The sequence below is a fragment of the Ustilaginoidea virens genome, chromosome 4, assembly GCF_000687475.1.
Source record: "Ustilaginoidea virens chromosome 4, complete sequence".
NCBI classification, from domain to species: domain Eukaryota; kingdom Fungi; phylum Ascomycota; class Sordariomycetes; order Hypocreales; family Clavicipitaceae; genus Ustilaginoidea; species Ustilaginoidea virens.
The window spans coordinates 4822647-4850220 of NC_057319.1; the positions used below are offsets into that span (position 1 = coordinate 4822647).

The 27574-nt window shown below is 56.3% G+C and overlaps 9 protein-coding genes across 9 annotated transcripts; 3 read left to right on the forward strand and 6 right to left on the reverse strand.

The window, feature by feature from the left end:
• Positions 1–554: 554 nt before the first annotated feature.
• Positions 555–3441, reverse strand: UV8b_05774 (uncharacterized protein; the record flags this gene model as incomplete). Its single annotated transcript, XM_043143271.1, has 16 exons — positions 555–770; positions 889–946; positions 995–1035; positions 1099–1238; positions 1358–1475; positions 1758–1780; positions 1859–2001; positions 2064–2083; positions 2149–2224; positions 2288–2321; positions 2378–2461; positions 2520–2542; positions 2631–2670; positions 2765–2945; positions 2997–3008; positions 3103–3441. 16 exons carry the CDS (start codon positions 3439–3441, stop codon positions 555–557), a joined length of 1548 nt encoding a protein of 515 aa, XP_042999204.1.
• Positions 3442–4485: 1044 nt separating this feature from the next.
• Positions 4486–5484, reverse strand: UV8b_05775 (uncharacterized protein; the record flags this gene model as incomplete). The annotated part of the gene is made up of 5 exons (XM_043143272.1): positions 4486–4508; positions 4572–4668; positions 4753–4904; positions 4987–5166; positions 5472–5484. 5 exons carry the CDS (start codon positions 5482–5484, stop codon positions 4486–4488), a joined length of 465 nt encoding a protein of 154 aa, XP_042999205.1.
• A 1093-nt stretch (positions 5485–6577) lies between these two features.
• UV8b_05776 (uncharacterized protein) lies at positions 6578–8087 on the forward strand (the record flags this gene model as incomplete). The annotated part of the gene is made up of 2 exons (XM_043143273.1): positions 6578–6750; positions 6821–8087. The coding sequence occupies 2 exons, from the start codon at positions 6578–6580 to the stop codon at positions 8085–8087; spliced, it is 1440 nt and encodes a 479-aa protein (XP_042999206.1).
• Positions 8088–10060: 1973 nt separating this feature from the next.
• On the forward strand, positions 10061–11896 carry UV8b_05777 (uncharacterized protein; the record flags this gene model as incomplete). Its single annotated transcript, XM_043143274.1, has 3 exons — positions 10061–10173; positions 10253–11736; positions 11820–11896. The coding sequence occupies 3 exons, from the start codon at positions 10061–10063 to the stop codon at positions 11894–11896; spliced, it is 1674 nt and encodes a 557-aa protein (XP_042999207.1).
• An 834-nt stretch (positions 11897–12730) lies between these two features.
• On the reverse strand, positions 12731–17178 carry UV8b_05778 (uncharacterized protein; the record flags this gene model as incomplete). The annotated part of the gene is made up of 3 exons (XM_043143275.1): positions 12731–13520; positions 13709–15194; positions 15309–17178. The coding sequence occupies 3 exons, from the start codon at positions 17176–17178 to the stop codon at positions 12731–12733; spliced, it is 4146 nt and encodes a 1381-aa protein (XP_042999208.1).
• A 2293-nt stretch (positions 17179–19471) lies between these two features.
• UV8b_05779 (uncharacterized protein) lies at positions 19472–20765 on the reverse strand (the record flags this gene model as incomplete). Its single annotated transcript, XM_043143276.1, has 2 exons — positions 19472–20523; positions 20588–20765. 2 exons carry the CDS (start codon positions 20763–20765, stop codon positions 19472–19474), a joined length of 1230 nt encoding a protein of 409 aa, XP_042999209.1.
• Positions 20766–21382: 617 nt separating this feature from the next.
• Positions 21383–23402, reverse strand: UV8b_05780 (uncharacterized protein; the record flags this gene model as incomplete). Its single annotated transcript, XM_043143277.1, has 3 exons — positions 21383–21643; positions 21727–23110; positions 23365–23402. The coding sequence occupies 3 exons, from the start codon at positions 23400–23402 to the stop codon at positions 21383–21385; spliced, it is 1683 nt and encodes a 560-aa protein (XP_042999210.1).
• Positions 23403–24504: 1102 nt separating this feature from the next.
• UV8b_05781 (uncharacterized protein) lies at positions 24505–26152 on the forward strand (the record flags this gene model as incomplete). The annotated part of the gene is made up of 3 exons (XM_043143278.1): positions 24505–24540; positions 24639–25148; positions 25226–26152. 3 exons carry the CDS (start codon positions 24505–24507, stop codon positions 26150–26152), a joined length of 1473 nt encoding a protein of 490 aa, XP_042999211.1.
• A 431-nt stretch (positions 26153–26583) lies between these two features.
• On the reverse strand, positions 26584–27429 carry UV8b_05782 (uncharacterized protein; the record flags this gene model as incomplete). The annotated part of the gene is made up of 1 exon (XM_043143279.1): positions 26584–27429. The coding sequence occupies one exon, from the start codon at positions 27427–27429 to the stop codon at positions 26584–26586; it is 846 nt and encodes a 281-aa protein (XP_042999212.1).
• Between the last annotated feature and the right edge of the window lie 145 nt (positions 27430–27574).

Below are 27574 nucleotides of genomic sequence, written 5' to 3' on the forward strand. Positions count from 1 at the left end.
TGGTCTTTGGTTGGGGGGTTGGGGGACAAAATGCGCTGTATCATGTCTGCAATTTGGAGCCTAGAGGCGCCTGTGCGGATGCGCTCAAATCACAGAAAGACATGCACGCTGGACACAACCTGCTGTTCAAAGTAACCAGTCCGGACTTCACTTACTTGCAAGAACAGAGGCAGCGCTGCCGAGGCCGTCAGATTGGACAGACCAGCAGCTTGGAGAACGCGACGACAAGAGAGGGCAGCTGCTCAACGGAGGCAAGAGCACCGGGGAAAAAACGAAACACACGGGTCTGGTCAAATTGACGCCACCAGATGATTCAGATCCATAGAACCAGAGCTCATGCGCCGAGCAACACCGTGCCAGCTCGTGCCAGCCCGTGCCAGCCCGTGCCAGCGAGCGGGCGCCCGGATATTGCATCCCAGTCTCGGGCCGATCCTGTCCCTCTTCTCACGCGCACTGCACACTGCCCAGTGGGCTGATTGCGTGTGGGCGCAAGCGACTGCAGTTTCCCTGTGGTTCTTTCAATCAAATCCTCCATCAACGCGCAGCCGGCCCGCCTAGACGTTGAGCTGCGCCGTAGTAGACTCGAGGACGTACTGCTGGTACGGCGCGAGAGCCTTCTCCACGACGCCGCCAGCACCGCAGTACTTGTCGACAATCTCGACACTACGGCCGATGTATAGCTCGGGCTGGAGCATGGAGTCGAGCTCATCCCAAATGGGCTTGAAGTACTCGTTGTTACGTATACGCTCGATAAGGTCGTTCGGCTTGCCCTGCCGAGCGTGATTAGCACGGTACTGGCCCAGCTGCCGCGGGGGATGGAACAGCATGGTTTTGGTGGTTTCGGTGGTTTCGGTGGTTTCGGTGGTTTCGGTGGGTTCAAAAACAAACCTCGTCCTTTACAGTGCTTGCTGCTTGGACGGACAGAACTCGAATTTCCTCGTGTGCCCTGGTCGAGTCAGCACCGGGCCTCCAGCACTACCCATGACGTACTCACTCTTGCCTGGAAGCACCCTTGGCCACAAGCTTCATGATGATCTGTTGATCCGTCAGCAAGAATGCATCGAGCTTCACCGCGCTGAAGCGGATGGTGGAGCGTACGGTTTCTGTAACCATAAAAGGCAGCTCCTCCAGGAAGCGGCTGCGGATGCGTCTCGGATAGACTACGAAGCCGTCCGAAACATTGTCTAGTCCGATCAGAATAGCGTCGGCCAAAAGGAACATTTCTGGAATGTCGATTCCTGTTTCATGTCAGCCCATGTGCCCACAGCCTCGGCCTGCATTATGCCGCGAACGGGTCTTTTGAGAAGCGCCTGTCCTCGCCAATGCCCAGCTTTCTGCAAATGGAAGCAAAGCTCACGTCTGATGGCGGAGTCGTCGAGAGTCCTCTCAAACCACTGCGTAGACAGCGTATTGGCGAAGCTTGCTGGCTTGGCCATCAAAGCGCGAGACAGTGAGCAGATTCGCTCGCTCCTCATCTGACAGGTCAGTTAGCGGTGCGCCCCTGGAAGGAATGGTGGAAGCTTTCCAATGGTAGAGAAAGAAGATGGCCACATTGCAAAAGAAATTGAGGGAAATGAAAGAAATGGAAGAAGAAGTTGTAATTGTGACGAAGAAGGGAAGAGCCGGCAAAGGTCAAATGGGTCACGAAAGCGATCAACAGAACGGGATGGGAAAAAAAAATAAACAAAGTTAATAAATGCAAAGCTTTTGAAATCAAGGTGAAAAAGCAGATTAGCGTCAAGGAGAAAGAGACTTGCCGGATTCCTCTTGTACGGCATTGCTGGGAGTTGTTAGCACTCTTTCAATTCACATGTTTACAAGAAAGACAAAACCTGGAAAGGAAAGAGGAGAGACTTGCCTGACGATCCGATTTGGCTCGCCTCTTTCGGCTCTTCAATCTCCTTATTGCTCGCGAGCAACCGGATGTCGGAACAAATCTTATGGGCACTGGCCCCCAGGCCCGCCACTGCGTTTGCAACTATCAGGTCGACTTTTCGTGTGCTTCCCCCGGTAGGTTAGCACGATCCTGTGAGATCAACACTTGCGTGGCAGAAATGACTCACTATGTCTGGGTCGAAATGTCCTAGTACGAGTCAGCCAGTCAATTCGAGAAACTCATCCATGACCGCGTTGGAAATGACAACTCACGTAGCAAGCAGGGAAGCCGAACTTTTCGCACAAAAGCTCGTTGAGCTTGTCGCACTTGGCATGATCGCCTTGGAAGCTGCGAGAAGAGGTGTCAGTCCAAGTTGACTCTGTGCGTGGGTTTGTTTTCGGGGCTACAAACATTTCCAAGAAACTGGCCTGGGTTCCCGTCGTGCCTGTTGATTGTCAAAAGATCGAACCTGGTCAGAGAGATGCCACCCAACCAACGCACCTTGTGCGCCTCGGAACTTGAGGCCGCTGCGAACAGCCTCGAGAGCCTCCAAGTCCATCATTAGATCCTGGGCCCATTGAGCCGCTACTGCTGTTAGAGGACAGTACGCCACATACGGCCCGGGGAAACTGTGACGACTTACCGCGGCGTCCAACGGTGATGGGTCTAGAAACAGGTCATGTCAGCACTTGGGCGTGATTTCGAACCTCGGCCGAAGTAGGGGTTCTGGTGGAGAGCAAGGAGGGAAACTTACTGAGCACTCTGGAAATGGGTGTAGGCCAATGTTGGTTCGGCTACATGGCACACCAGTCAGTCGGATCCTTCTCTTTCAAACTTGACTGATAGAGAAGGCTCGAGGTCCCCCAAGGGGTGGTCCAAAGGTCTTACACTTCCACTGGTTGGCAAAGGTTGCCAAGTTTGAAATAACCTTGGCCAGCTTGTTCCGCAGGATATCAAGAGCATCCCGCATGAGGATCAGCTCGGTGTTATCTGTCACGAAGCAAGACGTGCTGCCCAGATGGATGATGCCAGCTGCCGCAGGCGCCACGATCCCGAAAGCGTGGACGTGCTGTCCTGGATGTTAGTTTCTGCAAAGGCTGAGTTGGGAATTGCGACATACGGCCATAACGTCCTGGAACCGGCATTATCAGCACATGCGAGCCCCATCAAAGGCGGTTTTTTTTTTTTTTATTTTTTATCTTTTGATACAGTCCAGGGATACTCACATGGCGTCTTCTCTTCTCTTCTATACGCGCAGTCTCAAAGTCCTCGTCGCTGACCGTGAGGTGAGCCCTCATCTGTTCCAGGGCCTTGGGCGTGATGACATCGATTCCCAAGCTAGCCTCGGCCTCGGCAAGCCCTAGCCAGAGCTTACGCCAGGTAGAATGCCTGGATCTCTGGCTGAAGAGGCTGGTCATCTCATTGCTGCAGTAGCGACTTGTCAGAGACGTCTGATATGTATCGTAGGGGCTCTTCTGAGGGGCCTGGGCCTGGAGCTGGAGCTGCTTAATCTTGTCCTGCAGCTCCTGGATCTGCGCCTGAGCGTCTTCAGTCTGGTCAGCCATGGCAGCAGCGGCAACTTGCTTGTTCGCGTTTCACAAACGACAGCAAGAGGGGGTGAACGAGTTGTCTCTCTGCGTTGTCAACAACAACGGGTTAGGGCGCCCAATTGCCAAAAAAAATTTACTCGTTTAATTTACACACGGAAGCATAAAGTAAAGTCCCACAAAATATATACTCGCAGCAGGCTCGCAACCCAGCAACGCTGCCTGTCTAGGTAGGTACAAGTCTGACAAGGCAGGATCCATACACGGTCTACAGATGAAGCAGCGCATCTTGAAATGATTCTTGGTAATCTTCACACTTGCGAGACGATTCGTTTGTGTTGTAGGAGCAAAGGGTTGAAGGTACCTTTTAGAACCTGTTTCGGTGCCTTGGTCCTGGTTGGCCGCCACGGGCTCTGACCCACAAAATACGACAAAGCGAGGTAGGAGGTACCTTCCAGGGCCTAGGTACCTCCTACGTAGGTGCCCCGTACCTAAGGTATACAAGCTTTATCTTATCGGCCTGCAGCATCGTTTGTAATTCGCATTTGTCATTCTTGAGGTTACTTCGCACTAGTCTGTCCTTGAAATAACACAAACTTGCTGCAGATGCAGTGAAGCATCTACGGATTCCAAGTCCATAGTGTAGCTCGATACCAGGTTTGCGTCGTGAGAGACGGGACATTTTCAAGGTATCGGCGTCCAGTGGGGTCATGTCAGATGATGAATCTTCGTTCAAGATGCAACGTCATCTGCCCCTCATTTTGGACGATACAATGGAGCAACTTAATTAAAAAAAAAAAAAAAAAGAAAAAAGAAAAGAAAAGAAAAAGGAAAAAAAGAGTGAAAGCAAAAAAAGGTCATCACGCAAAGTGTTGCGGCAAATCAATGGTTCACCTGTCAAATACAAGTAGAGCGTCAATTTGGGGGTTCAATTCTTCAAGTCATCATCACAACCTGCAACCCCTTTCGGGAGCTTCAGCATAGCATAGAACCAATTTTGTAGCCTACTACATTAGAACACCCAGGCGATAGATAACCGGCAGGTTCAGTCGAGAGGCCAATTTACGACGATATGCCAATCACACCTATCAGAAGTCATTGGATTTAGTTGAGAAGACGAGAGAGGACGACAAAGAGGCGGAACATACCGCAGGCAGGTCGAGGACCAGCGTTGCCCGTCTTGAGGGACTCCTCGTTGCCACCCTTGCCGAGATCGTCGGTACCGGCATGGACAACCACGGTACGCTACCAAGTGTCAGTCAAAGTCAGCCGGGTCTTCAAAGTCAAAAAAGTCAAAAGGTTGAGCGATGTGGCCATGGAGAAACGTACGCCAATGACGCTGTGGGGGCCAATGAGCTTGACGTGAGAGTCCTTCACGGAGCCCTTGGCGTTGCCCTGGCCGTCAGTCTCGATGTTGCCGAGGTCGCCGACGTGTCGGGCCTCGTCCGAAGGAGCGCCGTGAGTCTTTCCGTGAGGGTTGACTGCGTAGCACGCGTGTGAGTCGCGTCTCTCGACGCTGTTACCGTCCTGGGAGCAACGGGGTGCCGCTGGCGGCCAACGTACAGTGAGGGCCGGCAGAAGTGCAGCCATTGGTGTTGTCACCAAAGGTATGGATGTGGAAACCACGCTTGGCGTTGGGGTCGTTGCCGCTGATGTCCCAGGTGACGGTGGTGGGATCAGACTCGGACGCCTGCTCGAAGACGACGGTGCCGCCAACCTTGGCGTCACCTCGAAGAACAGCAACTAAAAGACGGGGGTTGAGCATGCATCAGCATGGGCACAATAACGGGGCTCCCATCAAGGGACACGAGACAGACAGGGCCAAAAGGGTCTGGTTCCATCAAGGTTGCGTCTTTGCATGCCCGTCTTGTCCAACGACGTCGCTAGGAGGGGGGGGAAAGGGAAGAAGAAAAAAACTCGCTCAAACAAGCTCGAACAGCCCCTCCCCCGTCCCAAAGGAACGGGCTATAAGAAGGGCAACGTCGACGCAGACGCAAGCTCCAGCTCATTTGTAGAATGCGCGAAAGAGTGGAAGATGACCGTCTCACCTGCTTTGACCATTTTCTTTTTATTCTCTTTATTCTTCAAAGCGGAGGAACGAGTTCGATGGTGTTGACAAACGTGGGAGGGTTTGCGGAGTAGGTTTAGGTCAAGTGGGAGAGGAGCCAGGAAGTGGAGAGACACTCGGAGGAGAGTTTTTGACCTTTGGCTAACATACTCTTTGGGAAGCGTGCAGCGACCAGTAACCAGCGGATGACTGCATGTGGTTCAAAGAAATGCGGCACACCCACTGCCACCCACAGGAGCTCCCACTGGAGCTACCACCTCGGAAACACAGGCCATTCGACCGGACGACGATGTGGGCGGCAGTGCGGATTGGACAAGGAAAAGACCGGGTCAAAACAAGAGCACTGTCAAGCTGAGGGCGGGGTTTTCCACATGGCACCTGGCACCTGGCACAGAGGCTGAAGCCCACCGTCGCCGGATTTGCTGAACCGGTGAGGCTCGGTTCTCGCATCAACGTCGCCGTCGCCGTCGCCAATCGGCCGAGCCGGAACTGCCAGACGAAGCTTCCAAATGGCCCTCGGTTGGATGCCCACGATGGCCGGACGGGGGGGGTGAAGTTGGGATGCTCAGAAGTCGAGGAGGAGCGGCGGATCCCCGGTCCTATGGCTGGCACCGGGCCACAAGAGGGCACGAGAGAAACCAGAAACCCTCCCTGTACGGGAAACCCAAACTGGCCCACCTGTGGAATTCTCCTCCATGTCGTCGCTTATGATCGATAGAAAGGCACGCCAGTTGCTGGCTCAATCGCGGCACTAGTCAATCTTCGTGGCAACCGGAACTCGATACGAACCCCGTCCTTCACTTGCAACCTTCTCTTACAATGTCCCCATCTTTCTTCCATCATGGAGCTTTTGGCGACAATTCCCCGACGGCTCCAGTGTACAGCCAGCAGCCTATTACTCATCCAATGCCTCAAATGCCCTACGTCTGGCTCCACATCGAGGATTAGAACGGGCATCCCTGTCAGCAATGGAGAACACGGATTCACTGCGATTCCCGTTTTATTCTTTCTTTAAGAAATCATGGTTTGCCAAGCGACAATGTCTGCGCTGTACAAAACGACATAACCAGCTCTAAATTCGTAGCCATGCGCGCCTTCGCACTGCCCAAGTTCCTCAACTCCGGCTCTTCCTGGACACGAAGACGATACCCTGGTGCGTTGTGCTTCAACATCGCCTCCTTTATACTTCCTGCGTTGTACAGCACCTTGGTCAAGCTATGGGTTGCCAACATTGATTCGAAAATGGTGGTGACCACCGAGTATGTCCGCCTCCTGCAAAACGAAATCAAAGACTTCAAGGCCGTGCTCTGATGCAGTGGCGATTTAAAGCGTATATACCTACATTTTGATCGTTGCCGAAGTCGTCAATGAAGGTCTGCCCCGAGCCGTGTGGTCCACCATTGGCGACGCGACTGTCGCGTACGAGCACCGTCTCTCCCTCACGTACACGCTTATTCTGGTCCAATCACTTGTCGGGCTCGTCCTATCAGTCGTCATCTGCTCGGCAGCTCCTGCGTTCGCAAACGGCTTCGTCCCTCCAGAAGTCCGCCGGCAAAGCACAACATATGTTCGCATCTCTGCGTTTTCCGCCCTAAGCAGCGCCATGGAAGCTGCTGTTGCCGCGTCCACGCGGGCCCTAGATAAACCTGACGTCCCGCTCGTGGTGAGCGCCATCAAGTTTGCCGCCAACATCTGCCTGGACATGCTTTTCATTTCCACCTTCCACGTTGGATCGGTAGAGCCGACCGTGGACATGCAGGCGAGCATTCAGCTGACGTGCAATCTTGCCGCTGCGTTTGGAGGGCTGGTGTACTTCCTTGCAAGACAAATGGCCCGGAAGGGACCGGGCCGCTCAGGGAGAGCAAAGCCGTCGATTCGTGCGTTATGGGTGCTTGTTCCACCTGGAATACCGACGCTGATCGAGTCTGCTGTGCGGAACGCCTTGTACCTCTGGCTCATACACACCATCGTTGGACTCGGAGCATTGTACGCTACGGCATGGGGTGTGTTCAATACCATACGTTGGGGTCTGGTCATGGTTCCGGTTTCCGCCCTCGAGGCCACGACGCTGACCTTTGTCGGCCACAACTGGGGTGCGTGGAAGAGCCGAGCCTCGGAGTCGGGGGATTCTTCGCTGCCCAGGTTGTCTGAGCTGCTGGGCATTGCTAGACCAGCTTTGGTATCCATTTGTCTCGCCATCGGGTTTGAAGTCCCGGTTTGTCTGTTCATGTCCTTTCTGGGCGCACGCCCATTTGCCAGATACTTGAGCGGGAGCGACGAGATAGCTGGGTTGACGGCTCATATGTGGAAGACGTTGGATTGGGTTTACATTCTGTATGCCGTCTCCATCCAGCTGGCTGCTGTCTTGTTGGCCACGAGACCCAAGTGGTATCTGCTGCAGAGTTTGGCCACCAACTTGCTATATGTATTGCCTTGGGCAATAGTTTGCCAGGTGTCGCATTTGGACGCACAAAATGCGTGGACATATCATGCAATGGTGTTTGGGGGCAGCATGGTTTTCAGTTTCGTTTGCACCCCGACTGTACTCGGTCTGTGGGCTTGGGGTCTGATTTCCGGCAGGGCTCGAGTGTGGTAACGGGTTGAGTCCCCGCGAACCATGGCCTCCAATATGGCACGCGGCATGATGGGGAGGGTCCTGTCCTATTTCAATTCGTGAGCACGTTCTATAGCCCTTTGTTGCTCCCAGGGAACGGCGAAGCAAGCGGAAGTCGTGACTTGCTGAAGTTGAAAACAAAAAAAAGAAAAAAAAAAGAAAAGAAAAGGAAAAAGGAAAAAGGAAAAAAACAAAAAAAAAAAAAAAAAAAAAAAGTCCAAGCAGATATAACCGTAACAATTCAACGTTGCTTGACAATGAAGACCCGTTTCCGTCTGCGTTGTTGATCTTGTCATGACAAGCCTGCTGGTCGCATGTGGTTGGATTAGGTAGGTACATATGTACTCCATACCCACCTAGCGAGCGCCCAGCCTCCTTCCTTGACAAGGGTCAACCGTGACCTCAAAGCTCAAAGATGATGCACTGCTCCTGCTCTGCACATGGGCCGGACCGGTCGCGCTTTCCAAAACCCGCCTGGGGTACTCCGTACTCCGTACCAGACGCATTTTCATCCAGCTGCCCAACCCAACGCATGTGACTGTCGATACAAATCACATCCAAACCACATACAAAACATTCACTCAATGGTCGGTCCATTCATGTTTGGACATTTTGCCGCAGCCACTGCCATGGCGGCCAGTCCAGTCAAACAGACCAGACAAGGATCCGTCAAACGGCAGAGTCTGGCCCTATTTCCAATACTTTCACCAACCGTCACGTCAATTCATGAAATCGGGTTCCCGCCTTCTACTAGCGCCGTCACCCTGCCGTTTCATCGAGCAGAGCAGCTCGCCGCCTCTCGTTGGCTCTACACCCCCAGCCATTTTTAAGCGCCGGGCCTGTGCCCCCTGTGCCCCCTGTGGCAGGTGTGGCCCCTGTCCGGAAAAGGGCCCATTGAGCCGCTGCTGCTGCCTCTTTCACAATGTTGCGCCAAGTATCGAGAGGCGGGCGAGAGGAGGATGCGGGGCGAGGTGCCAGGGAAGGATGGAAATAAACCTGCATGAGATGAGGGTGATCAAACGCATCTTGACATCCTCCCTCATAGCTTTATTCCTCTGCTCGCAAAATTCAGGATTCCAAAGCGTCTACTCTCTTCTCCAAGACCATCCCGAGCCAACGTCGTCTCGTCTTGCGACCCCCATCGCGCCGCGACCGTCCATCCTGACTGATCCGAAACACCAGCCGCTTCTCACGATACACCTTGTGCAGCCGCCTCACACACTGGCTGTCGCATGTCCCAGTCTCTTCTCCGCGCTTTTACCAATCCTTGTCTCTCTCGGCACGGCTTCGTTTCCAAGTAAAGCGCCCTATTTTCAGGCTTGGCTCCGACTGGCATGACCTTTTGAAAGGTTTCCCAGACCCTTGGTCGCGTTTGATCTGTCTTGCGACTGCACGTCGCCTGAATCCTTCTGCCATTCTGCTGCTACATTGACGGGAAGGATTCTGCGCAAAGCTAGCAAACGTAGCTTTTGAACCCCCTACCTCGTCCGCAGCAAAACCAGAAACCCCGAGCTCTTTTATCAGAACGCCGCGAATCAATTGTTATCCGAAATCCGAGTGACGGAGTGCCAGAGTCTCTGCCGCGTCGGATTCTCCATCATTCACTCGCAGCTCGGCACGGCGGTTCCGTCACCATCCTTGATTCGAGGCAAATACTGTTTTGTCGCTGGGCTCACTCACGTCTTTTCAACTGCCCCTTGCCCCACCGTCCTCAATTCACTCATCCCGGATAGTGTCTGACTTGGCTGCGGTCTTTATCTGCTTCTATCTTGTTGCTGGTGCCTCGAATTTTCGTCGTCGAGTTCCTGCCCGTCTTTTGATACTCCGACGGAACCCGTCCCGAACTTGAAGTCGACTGGAAGGCATGACCTAGACGAGGCAAGCTGTGCAACATTTCGTCGCAGGTCGACATTAGTAGCCCCCCTCCCTTAATAGGTCTCACGGCGACATCGAACATGGCGGGCCAGTACGGTTGCCGCGAGCTGATCCGCCGACAGTTCTTGCCTGAGAAGTTGTTGTTCCATGTCCTGTTCTGGACGTTTCACTGGGGACTTTTCGCCTATGGTTGGTAAGTTGAATCGGTTAGGTTTTCCTGTCCCGCATCATCCGCCTTGACATGCTGATCGGCGGGATGCTTGACAATGCAGGTACAAGCAAGCGTCAGATGATCGATTGGCAGCCTTGAACAGCCTCAAATACTCGGTTTGGATCTCCCGAGGTGCCGGCTTCGTTCTCACCGTCGATGGGATGCTCATTCTACTCCCCGTTTGTCGGACAGTCATGCGCTGGCTGAGACCAAAAGTCCGCTTCCTGCCTCTTGACGAGAACCTGTGGTTTCACCGGCAGCTGGCGTACGCCCTTTTGGTCTTTGCCGTCTGCCACGCATCCGCCCACTACGTCAACTTTTACAACGTCGAGAAGACGCAGATCCGCCCCGTCAGCGCTGTTCAGATTCACTACACCGAGGCAGGCGGCGTCACTGGCCACGTGATGCTGCTCTGCATGATGCTCATCTACACCACCGCCCACTCCCGCATTCGCCAACAGTCCTTCGAAACGTTCTGGTACGCCCACCATCTCTTCATCCCCTTCTTCTTGGCCCTGTACACGCACACGGTGGGCTGCTTTGTCCGTGACTCCCCCGAGCCCTTTTCGCCCTTCGCCGGGGACTCGTACTGGACTCACTGCATCGGCTACCTGGGCTGGCGCTGGGAGCTGTGGACCGGCGGGTTTTACCTGCTGGAACGTTTGTACCGCGAGATCCGAGCTCGCCGGGAGACTGAAATCACTCGCGTGGTTCGCCATCCGTACGACGTGGTCGAGATCCAGTTCAGCAAGCCGTCCTTCAGGTACAAGGCCGGCCAGTGGCTCTTCCTCCAGGTTCCCTCCATCTCCAAGTATCAGTGGCACCCTTTCACCATCACCTCGTGCCCGTTCGACCCGTACGTCTCGGTCCACGTCAGGCAGGTCGGGGACTTCACCGGCGCCCTGGGGGACGCGCTGGGTGCTGGTGGCGCCCAGGCAAAGCTTTACGAAGGGGTCGACCCCATGGGCATGTACGAGGTTGCGCTGCAAAACGGTCAGCAGATGCCGGGTCTGCGCATCGACGGACCGTACGGGGCACCGGCCGAGGACGTGTTTGAGAACGAGATTGCCGTCCTCATCGGCACGGGCATCGGCGTGACCCCCTGGGCAGCCATCCTCAAGAACATATGGCACCTGCGCAACTCGCCCAACCCGCCGACCCGGCTTCGTCGCGTCGAGTTCATCTGGGTCTGCAAGGACCCGTCGTCGTTTGAGTGGTTCCAGACCCTGCTGTCCTCGCTCGAGGAGCAGTCCAACGAGGCAGCCCGCATCCCCGGCAGCTGCGGCGTGGAGTTTCTCAAGATCCACACGTACCTCACGCAGAAGCTCGACATGGACACGACGCAGAACATTGTGCTCAACAGCGTCGGCGCCGACACGGATCCCCTGACGGAGCTCAGGTCGAGGACGCACTTTGGCCGGCCCAACTTCAAGCGGCTGTTCGCCACGATGCGAGACGGCATCCTCGACCGGACGTACCTGAGCGGTTTGGAGGGCAGCATGCGGACCACGGTCGGTGTTTACTTTTGCGGGCCTTCATCAGCAGGTAACTCTCCCCCCCCCCCTTCCCCCCCGGGCGGATTGATCACAATTGTCCGCGGCAGCATTGAGCTGACCCCATTCGCGCAGCTCGCGACATCAAGACGGCCTGCAAGGCTGCCACGACACGAGAGGTCAACTTTCGGTTTTGGAAGGAGCATTTCTAAGAGGATAGCGGGGGGTCAATCAACTTGGGTACTCTTTTTATGTCTTTTAATTTCTTCATTTTTTTTATCTTCATTTTTCATTGTATCGACTCATCTTCACCTCGTCCAGTAGCCTGCGGGGCAAGGGTTTGCAACATGACAACGAAATGATGGATGCAGAAACGTTTGATCACTCTGGGATAGCGACACGGGACTCGATGTCGGACTTGGGTCGTTGGATGCGTTTACATTTCGAGCCCATCTGTCCGTCGCCAGTCACTTGTAAATCTGTTTCCTCGGACGTATACCTTTGCCCCATGCCATGCGTACATCAAGCCAAGTTCGTCGCCGCCGTCACCCCGCCACCGTCACCCCTGTACAATGTACAAATCAAAAGGGCATCATGAAATCCAAACGCCGCCGCCGCCCTTCCCACGAACCAGCGGAGGGAAAAAAAAAAGAAAAAAAGAAAAAAAAGGGAACCATTTCTAAGTCGGCCCGTCATGCCCCTGGTGTATGCCTCCACGCTGATGAGTTCAGTCCATGTCCACGTGCTCCGTGCTGTTGGCCAAAAAAGAGAACAAGTGTTGTATATAGACAGAAAGGGAAGAAAAGGGAGAAAAAATAAGGGAAGAAGAAAGAAAAGAAAATAAAGGGGGGGGAGAGGCCTAGAAGAAGCAAACAAAACGAAGCAGAAAAGAAACTGCCGCCCACAAAATACGTTGCATGGCCGTCGTATCCATTGTCTATCCTTTTTACCCATTTTGTCAACCACGGCGCGCTCCCTTCGTATGTACTTGTACCGACTGGTCGGGATGGTTGGGCGCATTCGTTAGGCCCCAATTGCAAAAACAATCAGGCTCTCTTCAGAGTACGCGTCTCGCTCTTCAACTTGTTGACGTTCTCCTCCGTCAAGGCCTCCCCCATGCCGGCCGATTCGAGCGTCGGGGTGCCGCGGAAGTTTGAAGGCCCGCCCGCCGCGTCAATCAGCTTGTTTTCTTGGAGGAGGTTCGACCACTCCTTCTCGCCCTCTTGTCTGCGCACCTGCATGTCCATCTCGTTTGCCGAGGGCGAGTCAAAGGGCGACGGCTCGTCCAGTCCGTTTGTCGTCAGCGGCTTCGGGGTCACGGGCCCGCCCTGGACATCGTCTCGCAGGGTCTCTTCCGAGGCCAGGTTTGCCTTTTCAAGCCCTACGTGGGGAATGTCCGTGTTCTCGCATTCCTCGCCGGCCTTGGAGCAGTGCGGCAGTGCGCTGACGGGCTGCGCGGGCACGCTGCGTCGCGACAGGCACCATCGTATGAGCATCTTTTCCAGTATCGCCATGGTCACCGGCTTGGCCAGATAGTCGTCCATTCCGGCCTTGTTGCACTTTTCGCGATCGCCGTGAATGGCAGATGCCGTCATTGCGACAATCGGCACGTCCTGGAGGAGGGCTTGGTACGGGAGATGGTGCCTCAAGAGATGGGTGCATTTGTATCCGTCGATAATGGGCATCTGGACATCCATCAGGATGATATCCGGCTTCTTGTTCTGGCCACGGGACGTCGCCGTCAAATAATGCAGTGCTTCTTTGCCGTTCCATGCCGCTGTGACTTGAAACCCGAGTTTCTGAATCGTCTTGATGGCGATTTTCTGGTTGACGGGACTGATTTCACTTTTGTCAGCCAAAACGAGATCGCATCAAAGGGAGAGGCCACACGGGAGCAACCCCCAAAGCACGCAGGCCAAAGGGGGAAAAAAAAAAAAGGAAAAAAAAAAAAAAAACCTAAATGACACACATGTATGCATACACACGCAGAGACACACAAACACATAGAGAGAGAGAAACCTTACTTGTCTTCGACAACCAGAATGTGCATCTTTGCACGCTCACCTCGAGGCATGTCCTGGTCATGGTTTGGCGGCGTCCGCACAGAGGGCCGTCGGCGCGGCAAGGAAGACGGCATGGCTGCCCCCTCGGAACCGGTAGACGTCCCCCCTACGTGGTCGTACTCGGAGCTGTTGCACGACAGGCTCAGTTCCGACTGCAGCCGGTCGGGAATCGCTCCGCTCTGGACCGGGTTCAGCTTCTGCGTGCCTCGGGGCTTGTTGAATGGGATCCAAAACGTCGCCTTGGTTCCGCTGCCGACGACGGAATCCAACGTGATGTGTCCGTGCATCAAGTCGAGCAGATTCTTGCAAATCGTAAGCCCCAAGCCTGTACCGCCGAACCGCCGAGCCGTCGACGCGTCGCCCTGGCTGAAGGGCTGGAACAGCTTCTTGCGCACATCTTCCTGAATGCCGATGCCCGTGTCCTCCACCACAAACTTGATCTTGATCGACTCGGACGTCTCCACCTCCTTGAGCACGGAGAACCGGACATATCCCTGATTGGTGAATTTGATGCTGTTTGTCAAGAGGTTGGTGATGATCTGCCTGACGCGGCCCGGGTCACCAATGACCACCATGTCCCTTTCAATGTCGCCTCCGATTTCGGACTGGAAATCGAGGTTTTTCCTCTCCACGGCAAATCGCAGCATCCGCACCACCTCCTTGACCACCAGCGAGAGCGAAAACTGAACCTCCTCGATATCCAACCGGCCAGACTCGACCTTGGAAAAGTCCAGAATGTCGTTGATGACGGTCAGCAGCGAGGTAGCAGAACTCTGTATGTTGTCCACGTAGTCCCTCTGCTCTTCGTCCAAGTCCATGTCCCCCAGGAGTTCGGCCATGCCCAGGACTCCGGTGATGGGCGTCCGGATCTCATGGGACATGTTGGCCAGAAACTGGCTCTTGAGCCTGTTTGCTTCCTTTGCCGCGGCCTCGTTCGCAATGGCCCTTCGTTTTTCCCGGGATTGTTGCAAGAGAGCCTCTTCCCGATCCTTCAGCTCCGTCACATCCATGATGACACCAATCACGCCTTCGATGCTGCCGTCGTTTTCTGCCTTGCCGTCTTGCGCCTTTTTGCCGTACATGGGCAGAACCCGAGTGCGACACCATCGATCGTTCAATCCATGCTCACTCACCTCTTCCTTGCATTTCCCGTCCAGGATGTCTTCGATCGGCCCGAGGAAGTGGGGTTGCTCCCCTTCGGTCACCTTGCCAGCCAGCCGGTTGAAGACGGTATACATGTCCTCCCCGACGTACCAACGACTCGGCTCATGACTGTCCTCGTAGGTGGTGTTCCAGATCAACGCGCCCTCGAGCATGGTGATGCGACGATTGGGGTCAACCGTAAAGATGGTGACTTGTGAGTGTGCGATGACACTGAGCAGCTGTTGGCGGGTTCGTTTGGCGTTGAATTTGAACTCGATGCTCTCGTGCACATCGGTGCATGTTCCTTTAATCCTTTTGTTCAGCTTGTCGAGCAAAAACGGTCGGCCAGCTGCTGGGGGGGGGGGGGGGGGGGGGGAGGAGAAGGGGAAAAGGAGGAAAAGGGGGGCCCTCGTCTTACCAAACCACTTTTCGATTTCGCCAGTGTCCTTGTTTCTCACGGCCAAGGCGCGGCCTAGGAACCACCTCCACTCGCCCTCCTTGCTTCTGCAGCGGTATTCGACAACGTACGGTTCGCCAGTTTTCAACGAGCGATCCCAGCGTGCCAGTGCCACCGGCATGTCGTCGACGTGAAAGGGCATCTTCCAATCGTCCTTCAGGCAATCCTCTGGATTCAAGCCCGTATATGAGTACCATCGCGTGTTTAAGAAGTCGCATCGTCCATCGGGAGTGGCTGTCCACACCAGCTGCGGCATTGTGTCGCAAATAAGCTTGAATCTCTCGTCATCCCGCTCCTTGATCTGCGTGATCTCCGCGGACATGGTTGTGACATCCCGGCCCGTCAAGACTCCAGCTAGGAATTCTCCGTTCGTGTCATCTCGTATTGCCTCGCCGAGCACGTCGAGCACGATTTTCTTACCGTCCCTCGTTACAACGCCCACGCGCATGCTCGAGAAGGGAACCTCGGTACGAAGAAGCACAGACAGGGGGTGCTCGGATACGTCGAGCTTCCTGGTGAAGTCTTCATTCCACATGGGCCAGTGCTCTACATAGTCATATCCGCTCGCAAATGAGCCGAGGTCGGGAGTGCGAGGCAGTAGGTTCCGCGCAGCTTTGTTGGGCCAAGTCACGCTGCCGTCCTTCCACATGGCTATGATTGGGATTTGGGTATTGTCCAGCAGAGCGTCCTTCATTAGGTTCATCTTTTGTGGTAGTGAGGGTGTGCTGGTATGCGAGGCGGCCGAAGGAGGCCCCAGGGGGAGGAAGGGGCTTGAAGAAACTGTGGCGATGCCAGGGCTGTGCAAAGATGGCGGGTTCGAACCGCGGCTCGCGGGAACTGATGATGCAGCGGAACTGGCGGTCGTCTGGCGACCAGCGGCTTCCGTAACGCTGGGCCTGGCCACCGGCTTCTCTGCGCTCGACTGAGTCGACGCAGTTGAGCTGGTGCCTGTAAAGGTCAGTGTGAAGAATGTCTGCTTGGCCTCAATTTCCCAGACTGTAATGGTCATTTTGGCGAAAGCTTGATAATCAGACGCCTCGGCCTTGTACCTGCTGTCGAACATTGTTTTGCCCGAGTCCTTGCGGCTGATGACCACTTCAACAACAGCGTCCTCTCTGGGGAGGGACCTTGAATCTTGGAAAGGCTCAAGATCAGGAGCCGGCTTTGACCCTGCCGCGGGGGGAGCATCCCCAGGGAACAATGACCGAGAGGCCGGCGACTGCTGGACCTGAGGCGCGGTCGGCGACCAAACGCCAACCTCATCCACCAGCCCAGCGAGAAAAGTCTCCCAATTGATCCGGATCGGGCTGCCATCCCGCAGCATGTCGATGCCTATCTGGGACAGAGTCTGGCCTCGCAGCTGTTGAAGAGCAGTCGCGACAAGGTCTCGACAGGTTGTGTCGCGCACCAGTCCCATCATACGGCCCATGGCTTCATTCGCCAAAACGACTGTTTTGAGGCTGTTCATGACGAGGATCGGAACCGGCAGATGTTGCAAAGCAGAGAAGGCCAGTTGCGCCGGACATATGGTGGGTGTGGCAAGTCCCAAGGGACTCTGCGACTGCAGTGTTGTTCCATCGACTGGAAGAGTTGATGCGCCGGGCATGAAGCGCGCTTCTCCAGTGGCACGCAGGGTATCATCGTCACAGGCAGACGGGCCGGACTTGGAGTGCATTGCGGCCGGTTGCTCATGGCCGTCGGGCTGAACAGTCGAGACTGCCGCCTCTTGACAGGACGTTTGAGCTTCTGCCGAGGCATCGGCAGGTATAGCCGACAGGGAGGCGCCAGTTGATGAAGCCCGGCCGTCCGCCGGGTTCTGGGAGGTTGTCATCTCGTTCGGCGATTCGGCCACATGACATGGGATGCCGGGATACAGGAGACGGCTCTCGGCCGTCGATCACAGGGTGGCGTCTTTTTTTTTTTTTTTTTTTTTTTTTTTTTTTGCCACTTTGCGCGCGAATAGCCGCGTCTCTAATTCCAATCAAAGGCGGGTTTAGTAACAGTACGAAGAAGGGGACGACCTCGAGGGCTCCCAAGGGGGGCGTGGAGAGGAAGGGGGGGGGGGTTACCTCGGACTGAAAGAGAGATCACGAGATTGCGCTACAACAACGGCATTGCGCATGTATTAGACTATGAGCATGGTGTTGAGCGGTCATGCAGTGCGGCAGTTTTGCAAAGGTAAAAAAGACACGGAGGGTGTTTTGGTGTTTTGGTGTTTGGGTAGGCTTGGACGGCTTGGACGGCTTGGACAAGACAACATGAATGGTTGCGGCACGGAGGAGGCAACGTTGAGGCTAACACGCTGCACGTTAGGGCACGGAGGCAGGGAAGAGGCTGCGATGGAGACAAATGACGTACCTGGCGGATCAAAGCATCAAAGCCGTCGCTAAGAGCAATCGCTGATTGAACCAACTTGCGCCATGGGTCTCCACCGTATGAATAAGTCATGACGCCAACGGTGCCTGTTTTCATCGGGCGGCTGGCAAGACAGCCGACAGACAGGGTGTGCGCAGCTGGCAGAAGAGACGGCTCCAGAGTTGGTCGAGTCGAGTCCAGAGTCCAGAGAGTCCAGACGGGTGGGTGGCCACGAGTCACGACGAAAATAGGACAAAGAAAACGAAGAAAAACAGGGGAGGAAAAGGGAAAAGAAAATAGGAAAAACGACTCGTTGACAGCGGCAACCCCGTCAGGTCTGGCTGTCTGGCTGGCTGCATGACTGATTCCTAACCACTGGCTGTAGCGGAGACCAACTGACCACATAAGTACCTACATTGTAGCTAACTACGGAGTACAGTGTGTGCTTTGCGCTGTGGCGGGGGTGGGCCCTGGGGCATTCGGGGGGTGGGGGGTGGGAGCGCCTGAGATGCGGACGGGGCAGCTGGTGACTGGCCTCACCGGCTTCTGGTGGCCTGCCCCTTGGGGGTGTGCCGAGTCTGACCAGCAAGCATCTGGCCTGGCCGGACAGTGACGCCCATTTGTCTTCTTTTGCTCACACTGTTCGTCGGTAGTTTCGCGCTTGTTCGAGAAAAGCGTCAACTCAACTCGGACTGGCCGTGTGAACAGGCGCTAGCCCCGCTATTATGCACCAGACCATTTGCCCAGAACGGTCTAGCACCCCCGATGATCTGCGACGGGGCAACGGGGCAACGGGGCGAGGATGACGCCTGGCAATTTGCCAAGAGGCGGCATAGGCATATGCTCCGTGCACGCGGCACAGTACGAGACCTGGGTGCCTAGCGTGCGGAGACGATACCGGTGATTGGTCTGCCGTTGGTGGCTGCCTATGACTAACGCATCGCATGGCTAACGGATAGTGGGGGAGGGTGAGTGGGTGAGCGGGGGAAGTGGGATATCACGCCATGGCTGTCACCATGGCTTGCCACCAGCTTCTCGGAAGATTCTCGTGCCTGTTTGGCTTCTCCGTAGACAAATCAAATGTCACGGACTCCGGACTCACGCCGCACGGCAAAGCCGGTTGGAAACGTCTCGCTTGCGTTTCGTTTTGTCTGGGCGGACAGATGAATACTACCCGCTCCCCTCCTTGACGATGCCGCTGGCTGACGCCGTCCGTTCCTGTCGTTTTGTTGTCGTGGGCCGGACGTGCTTCATCTCGTCCCGTTGGTGTGGTGCTCCGCAGACAACCACGCGCCAACATTGTCAACCCCCTCCCCCCCCCCCTGGACATGCCCCCGACATGCCCAACGTGCAGAATGTCCCGTTCAAAGGCATGCAAAATGCACGTAATCATGCAAGGTCGCCCGCAGCCAGCCGCTGATGGGGCGGCAGGGCCTGTCACGGTGTCATCCCCCCAGTACGCCTATCAGCGCTTTGACATCTCGCAGACGTACTCCGTACCAGACCGTACCAATCGAGACCGTCTGCTCCATATCGGAGTTTTTGCAATAAACAGAGCGCGCTTGTGAATCTATTCCGTATCACACATATTCCTCCTCGATCTACATGCGATGCATCCATCAGTCAACTTCTTGCTTGGAGTACCAAAGGCCACGCTCGCTCAAAGCCACCCTGCTTCGCAGTTCATGCATTGCTCTCCGTCGCGCAGTATGCGAAACGCGGGCGAGACAGAAAATCCGGCTTGTATCAAAAGGCGTAGGCCTGTTCTCTCACTTTGAGTCATCCTTCATTTTCCCGCACAGCGAGCAGGTCCACCACTGTCGTTCCATGGCCGTCCCGCAAAAGCTACAGATCCATACCAGCGGCGCTGACGCTGAAAGGGATGGCTTGGCAGGAGGGGGAGGGGCCCGGTTCGGTCGCTTTTTCCTCGGTGGTGATGCGTCGGTCGTCAAGTCTACAGTATTTGCACCGGCACCGGCACCGGCACCGGCACCGGTCCTCGTCCTGGACCTTTGTCCATCTACCTGCCGCTTGGCGTCTCCGGGCAAGGTTCTCTTGGCCTGTGCCCGTTCCGAGCCGCAGGCATCGCAGCAAAGGTAATTCGGAGGATTGTGCAACGTGCAAGTTCCGCACACCCAGGTGTTTGGGTCGTCTTGGCCTTCGCCAACGTCATGCTCGGCCGTCCCGTCTCTGCCGCCCCGGCGCCCAGCCGACGGCCGCACGTACGATGGGCCGAGTCTCGCCTTTTCGTCTTCCTGTACGAGTTCCCACAAAGCTTGTGCGATGGCTGCCTCGTTCGCCTCGTCCTCTTCGGCCTTTGTTTTGAAGCCGTTCTGCGTGGCCGTATCCGCAATCTCCCGAATCCGTCCATCGTTCAGTCGCCCGCTGCCGCATCCTCGAAGAATGGCGTTTCGTCTCTCGACCGCGTTCGCAATGGCTTCTCGGATATCCTGCCCAGGACGAGGTGCAGCCCCACCCAGCTTTCGGCCCGAACCCGTTCCCAGAGCAGCCGTTGCTTTCCTCTTCTCCGCTGCCTCTCGGGCAAGTCGACGCGCCTCACGATCAGGCATTCTGGCCCCGCCCAGTCGGTGTCCCTTGCCGAGGAAGCCCTCTCCTGTGTACCCTTTCAACATGAGGCCCTGACACTCATCACGTAATTGATCCCACAGAGCATGAAAAGCCTGGTTGTGCGGTCCATGTGCAATGTGCGCGAGCTCGTGAAGCATCGTGTCAACCACGTCCTCGGTGGGTAGGAACTGATTCCGGTCGCCTGGATAGCGAAGTCTCAGGCAAATCTTCATGCCTCTATTGACATTCAGGCCTGCCCGACGCAACCAGTCAGTTTCCAGCACATATCTACGGATATGCATGGGGTCACAACATACCTAGCAGATTGCTCTGCTCTGGATAAAACTCGACCAGCTGGCCGACTTTCCATCCTCGCGCTCGCATGATGGGCTTCACCAGCGACGCTACCTTTTTCAACGTGTGGAGGGCCTCGCTTGACCGGGACTCCCTGGCCAAGTGGACATATGTCCCCACGAGACTTTCAAACTCGGCCATCTTTTTCGATCAGACGGGTATCTTGTTGCGCGTTTGTCGTTCCCCAACTAAAAAAAAAAAAAAAAAAAAAAAAAAAAAAAAAAAAAAATCTCGCCCTGAGCAACGGCCTGCGTAGTGGTCGGTCTCTACATTTTCAGACAAAAGGAGACACAAAAACGACAGAAAGCGAACCGGGTGCAAGGAAGGAAATGATTATTGACCACGTCAGAAAATGCTGCCTTGAGCGAGTTGGTGGCGGCATTGCTACTTCGACCTTTGGTCCGAGGTGACTGAACGGCTGACGAAATTCGGTCGGTCTGGAAGTTTCTTTGAAACGGGTGCTTGCGGTCTGACTAAGCAGTCAAGTTCAACACGGTCATTGTTCGGCCCACAAACAACCACATGCATCTCCATTTTCCTATCAGCGTACGGAGTAAGCTCTCACATCGCCTAATTCGACAGGAACAACCGCCATGTCTCAGCATGTCTACGTGGTATTTATTCCCTCCCAACGGCACAACGACCAAACACTGCTTCAAATCGCGAGAACAAAGGGAGAAAAAAAAAACTCCCAAGACAAAAAAACAATTACGCTGCTCTGAATTGCACAAATCACTCTCCCGCCACCAAGATCTGGTCTAGTCCACCTGAAGCAGCTGAAACTTGTCGTTGCCTAGGGCATCCTCGACACGCTCCATCAGGGTAAGGACCTTCTCTTCCTCCAATCTTCGTCCGATTACCTGCACGCCGACGGGCAGGCCATGCATCTCATCCGCATCATACAGCTTGTAGGCTCCTCGGGCGGCTCCATTCAATTTCCGGAAATTAAATCCGGCCGGCAGTTGGTCCTTGGATTTGTCTACGTGTGTGACGGGGATGACGCCCGCAGAGTAGTCGAGCTGTTGTGGTGCTCCCAAGTCAGTCCCCATGCAAACCACTCGTGTTCCGCCGAATGAGCATTCCCTTTCCTCTAGGCACTTACCAGGTTGAACATGAACGTATAGCCGCAGCTGCTGACAGCGTCGTGCATGCCATCATGAGGGACAGCGGGTGTAGCATTGGGCGGGGCAATGATAAAGTCCAGCCCAGTCTCCTGCCAGTACTCCCACCATCGCCTCTTGTAGGCTTCTCTTCGGCTGATGAGGCCCCAGTATTCGGTGGTGGTGGTGCGGCGCCAGTTCCGGAGCAAGCCGGCCCAAACAGGATCGCGACGAACGTATCGTACCCAAAGGTAGTGTAGATACTTGATTGGGCTGGGAAGTTTGGCGTAGAATCGCATCTGGGCCACGCCTCGGTCGTTCCACTCGCCAGTTCTGAAGAAGCCACGCACAATATCAAGACCGTCGGCACACAGAAGGCGGGAGGCAAGGCAGAGGGCCTCGTAAGGTTCAGGAGGTTCAATCTCGACAATTTCGTGCCCGGCTCGGCGGAGAGCCGCTTCGGTCATGTCCAGTGCTCGCTTGCAGGCGGGACTGGGGTCGATGACGCCGTCTGTCCGCAAGATACCAACCCGGAGAACCTTCTTCTCTCTGTACTCGCGGACCACGTCTCCTCTCCACGGAATGGGATGGCACGAGTAATCGTAGTTGTAGGTGCCCTTTTCCAAAACAGCTCGCGTGAAGTAAAAGAGGTCGTTCAAGGTCCTCGCCATTGGGCTGTATACAGCCGGGATACCTTCCTGCCCGGGCATGCTGGTGGTCGCGCCAAGCTTGGGCCAGCGGCCAGTCGAGCACTTGAGCGAGTAGATTCCCGAGAAGTGGGCGGGACATCGCACACTGCCCGCAACGTCACTGCCGATACCGATCCTACCCCCCATGGCAAGCAAAGCACCCTCGCCGCCCGTGGAGCCGCCAGGAGTGTACTTGCTGTTGTACGGGTTCGTAGAACGTCCCCAGAGGTCGTTGGAGGACTCGAAACTTAGGAGGGTGATGGGCACGTTTGTTTTCACATAAGGCACAGCTCCGAGCTCCTTCAAAAGCTTCACAGTGACACCGTCTTCCGTCTTTGGCTTGCGGACATTGCAAGTCACGCCAACAGAGCTATCATAGTCCTTGACATCAATGGTGTCCTTCAAACTCACAGGAATGCCGGCAAGGGGCCCCTTGAAGTTGATGGAGCCATCCTTGATCCACTCCTCGGCATCCTCGAGGAGGACCTCGGTGACGCAGTTGGTCTTTTCATGGGCCTTGATGGCTACCTTTCCGTATGTTCGGAGCAGCCCTGCTGCTTTGCTAGGATCGTCTTGCACTTCTCGAACGAGCTGCTCAATCGGCTTGTTGATGATTTCTCTGTCCAATGGGCTGAATGGGGTTCGGTATGCGCTCAAAGCACCCAGGCGACGGACTCGCTCATCCTGCTTGAACCGGCTGTATTTGAGGAGTCAGCTAGGGCTTGGCACCAATGGTGAAAGCGAAACGGGCCGGAAATGGTGGTTGGTTTCCAGGTATAGAAGCTTGGAGGTTCGGAAATTGACGCGGCAGAGAACAAGGCGACGTGACCACCGTTGGTGATGCATAGGGTACCGTGAAGGAGCTGGGGAACCAAGAGCAGTTTTTCCGAGATAGAAAAGCTGCGCATCATGTGCAAAGGATGAAAGAGGGGAGGGTCTTTTCAAACGTACCAGTCTCGGCGATGCTGTAAGTACTCCAAGAGGAACATTGCAAGAGCTTAAGTTTCTTCCCTGGTTGTAGAGGTGAGCTCAAGGGGAAGAAAAGGATGCAGGTATTGGAGGAGTCAAGTCGGGATCCAAAGGAACGAGGCCTCAAAGGAAACGGCCGAGTCACGAGGGGGCCGATTGTGGCATGAGCAAGCTTACGGACGGATGTACCCGTACTTGGTGGCATGGGGGTTTGCTTTGGCAGGCAGGAAGGAGCAGTGGAACCGTTGAGAGCCGGCTGGCCAGTCCCATTGAAGATTGAAGGCTGCACACATCGGGATGATGCGGAAGGAGCCAGGGGAGAGCCAGGGGAAGGAGCTTTCCCCGCCAGCCTTTTCGCCGTTGAACTGCCTATCTGGTTAGTGAGTGAGCCGCCCAACAAGGCTTCAGGTGGGTCCCGGATCTATGGTCCGCCGGCCACAGCCAAACTCCAGCCCCACGTCCCTCCTCCAAGCGCTCCGACGCGGGTTGGTTGCCAGCCGGCGGTGCCACGGTGGTGCCACGGTGGTCTCGGGGCCGCGTTCGCCTGCATCGGTCACTTGCGTCTCGGCAAATCCTGCAAAACCAGCAAAACGCGGCTGCGGCCAGGACTTAAAGGATATGCAGAGTATCGAGCATGGCACCGCACAAGTGGGGCGAGCCCTACCCCACTGCTTGTCACGACGATTTCGCCCGTCTTTGCCGGCAGAACGGCGTGGGTCCACAAGTACCCGGTACACAGTACGCAGTGCACAGTACACACACTGTCGTCGTGCTTGTGACGGCAAAGACGTCGACTGACGGTGTCTTTGCAGACTGGCAATGAGCTCAAGCGCACAATACACTGGTGCTCGCGCTGCCATGTTTTCATCTCGCCCATCATAACTCCATTCGCCTCGCTTTCTCAAAGCAATACCAATATCCCTCCAAAGCCACCCCCGAGCACAAGGGCGAAAAAGACACCTCGTCCCCGCCGGCCAATCACGGAGCGTCGGCTTTCTTGTCTCCGACCAGCCCAAACCAAACGCGCCCCCCGAATTCAAGTCATCTCCTCGTGTTGAAATCCAAGCCCAACGACGCATCGTCTCTGATTTCCCCAACTGTTCCGTCACAGCAGCCCGCGCAATGTCGGCCGATGACCAGCATTTTGTAAACGTCGTGGTACGCCTCGGCCCCCCCGATGCCACGCGCTGCGAGCCTCGTCCCCTTGTGTTGACAACACCCTGCTAACCTTTGCACGCCTTGTATATCATCCACAGCTCGCGCACGTTCCGCCCCAGCTGCGGCAGTATTCCACCGAGGTTGCTGAATACATAGATGGAAACGTCGAGCGAGCGGCCAGCATTGTTCGCGAGACGCTGTCCCATGCAAACTGGCTCCCGGATTCCATCAGGCCTACCCCCCCGCCAAGACCATCGGTCGCCTTGGTGTCCATGACACGGCTCGAGAGATTGCAAGATTGGGTGGCCCGTCACAAAGTCATCACCGGCGTCGTCGTCGTTGCGTGTGGTGTGGCGCTGGTCAAGGGATACCGGACCGGCCGCTCTCTGAGAAAGACCAGGAGAGCCAGGCGGGCGAGAAACGGCGGCCGCGCCGAGGTGGTGGTGGTTGCTGGGTCGCCGACGCTGCCCCTGACCAAGTCGCTGTCTCTGGACTTGGAAAGGCGCGGCTTCATCGTGTACATTGTGTGCGGCGTCACGGAAGATGAGGCCGTGGTACGTGGGCTTTCAAGGCCCGATATTCGACCTCTGAGCATCGATACAACAAATGTATGTTGCCCCCCCCCCCCCCCCCCTTGACCAGAAGATGCAGAAGAAAGCTCAACAGGGGACTGACAGACTGTTAGCCCCCGCAGGCCGGCGCGGCCATCGAACGCTTCGCAGCCTACTTGCTATCCCCTCAAGCTCCGGGACCTCACATCAGACCGAACCACCTGACTCTCAAATCAGTCATCCTCATCCCCAGCCTGCACTACCAAATATCGCCCATTGCCACAATTCCTCCGTCGAGCTTCGCCGACCTCTTCAACACGCACCTTCTTCAGCCCATCCTGACTATCCAGGCGTTTCTGCCGCTTCTCACGTCGCGCCTGCAACCCATGGGCGAGAAATGGATCCCGCCCAAGGTTCTCGTCTTCACGCCCTCCATCATATCGTCCATCAACCCACCGTTCCACGCCCCCGAGGCCACCGTCTGCTCGGCTCTGGCAGCCTTCACCGAGGTTCTGACGGCCGAGCTGCGGCCTCTCGACATCCCCGTCACGCACGTGCAGCTGGGGACGTTTGACTTTTCTGGCTTCGTGCCCGCCAGGGTGTCGGTGCCCGGGCAAGGCCTGGTGCATGCCGGGAACCCCCAGGAGCCACTGGTCTGGCCCGACGGCGCACGGCACGCTTACGGACGCAACTTTGTCGCCCAAACCAGCTCGGCCATCTCCGGCGGACGCATCCGCGGTCTCAGGGGAAGCTCTCTGCGCCGCCTGCACCACACGGTCTTCGACGTCATCGACGGCTCCATCTCGGGCGGCTCCGTCAGGGTTGGTCTCGGCGCCAGCGTCTACGGGTTCGTTGGGCGCTGGGCTCCGCGCGGCCTGGTCTCGTGGATCATGGGCATCCGCAAGGTGGACGAGCTGTCTGCGTGGAAGACGAGCTCCTACGAGGGATCCGAGCGGGACGAGAGCGAAGACGGCGAGGGAGCGGCTTCGTCGTCAAACGAGTTTGTTGCCGTGGCATCCGAGAGCAACGTTTGGAGCGCCGCCGACGCCACTGAGAGCTAGGGCACCGGGGTGGGATAGGAAAGGGGGAAGTGGGGGGGGGGGGTCGTCTCGGGTTGACACGATGCTAAGAACGGACGCGTGCTTTGACTTGTACGACTCTGCGAGTTTCTACAATCGCGCCATTGACGGACGCAAAGCTCGTCGCGCATGACAAAATGTCTTGTATGGTAAGACAGGATGGACCTAACCAGAATTGGACTCTATGGACTCTGGCATGATGAAAACACACCGGCTGTTAATACAAACCCACTCCTGATGAGTCCGCTATGCCGGGGTATAGTGTATCAGATGATTTGCCTTTCAAGTGTTGCCCCCATATATAGACGAACCGCTCCCTCTCTCCCATGTAACCCCTCTCTCTCCATGGTAGGTTCCTCCCGCCCCATGTAAGGGGACAGCCACTCTTCCCCGCAGTAGCTTCACACGATGCATCAATGCCCTCGCCCTCTGAACCTGCCTCCACGCCCCCTCCACTTGCCACCGCCACCTCCTCTGTGCCGACCAAACCTCCCGTCGTCCCGATCCCCCCGATCCCTTCCCCGATCCCTCTCGCGGTCCCGGTCCCGGTCCCGGTCCCTATCCCTGTCCCTGTCCCTGTCCCTGTCCCTATCCCTATCCCGTTCCGCGTCTTCGTCCGCCCTCGCCGAGCCCGCCCCGTCGGCATGGCCGTACCCATCCGGCTTCTCATCCCTCTTCTCCTCCGTCTTCAACGTCGGCTTGTCCAAGTCCTTCCTCCACTTGGGATGCGCGCTCCTGCACTCGGGCCCGTCGGGGCAGAACCCCGCCAGGTAGAAGACGCACACCTTCCTCCTCACGTGCTTCTTGGAGCACGCCGGCCCGAGCGGGCAGAAGCCCATGTCGTAGTGCGGGCAGGGCGGCAGCCTGGACGACGGGTCGACGTGCAGGTACAGGCAGTCCTCCCCGTTGGAGCAGTACCCGTTGCGCATGAAGAAGTTGCACTCGGGCATCTTGCGCAGGTTGTACTCGTGCAGGAACTCGCAGTGCTCGCCCTTCTTGCACAGCCCGCGCAGCCAGTGCTTGCAGACGAGCGAGTTGAGCCCGCCCGACTGCTGGGTCGACTTGGAGGCGTCCTGGACGTGGCGCTCCGTGCAGCGCGTGCCGTTGGGGCACGAGCCCGCCTGGTAGGCTCTGCATACGGGGCGGTCGACCGGCAGGCCGACCTGGTGGGTCGCGCGGAGGAAGGGCGAGAAGCGGAAGTTGTAGGGCCGGGAGGTGTGGTTGAGGATGGCCGTTGCTGCTGCCGTGGTCGTCGCCATTGCGCTGCGCGGCGCGGCGCGGAGCTTGGAGCTTGGAGCTTGGAGCTTGGACGAGCGCGCCGGGAACGGGTGGGCAAATGGGAATGACTGGCTGACCGGCTGACTGGCTGAAGAGGAGGACAACGGAAGAATCAAAATGGCGCGA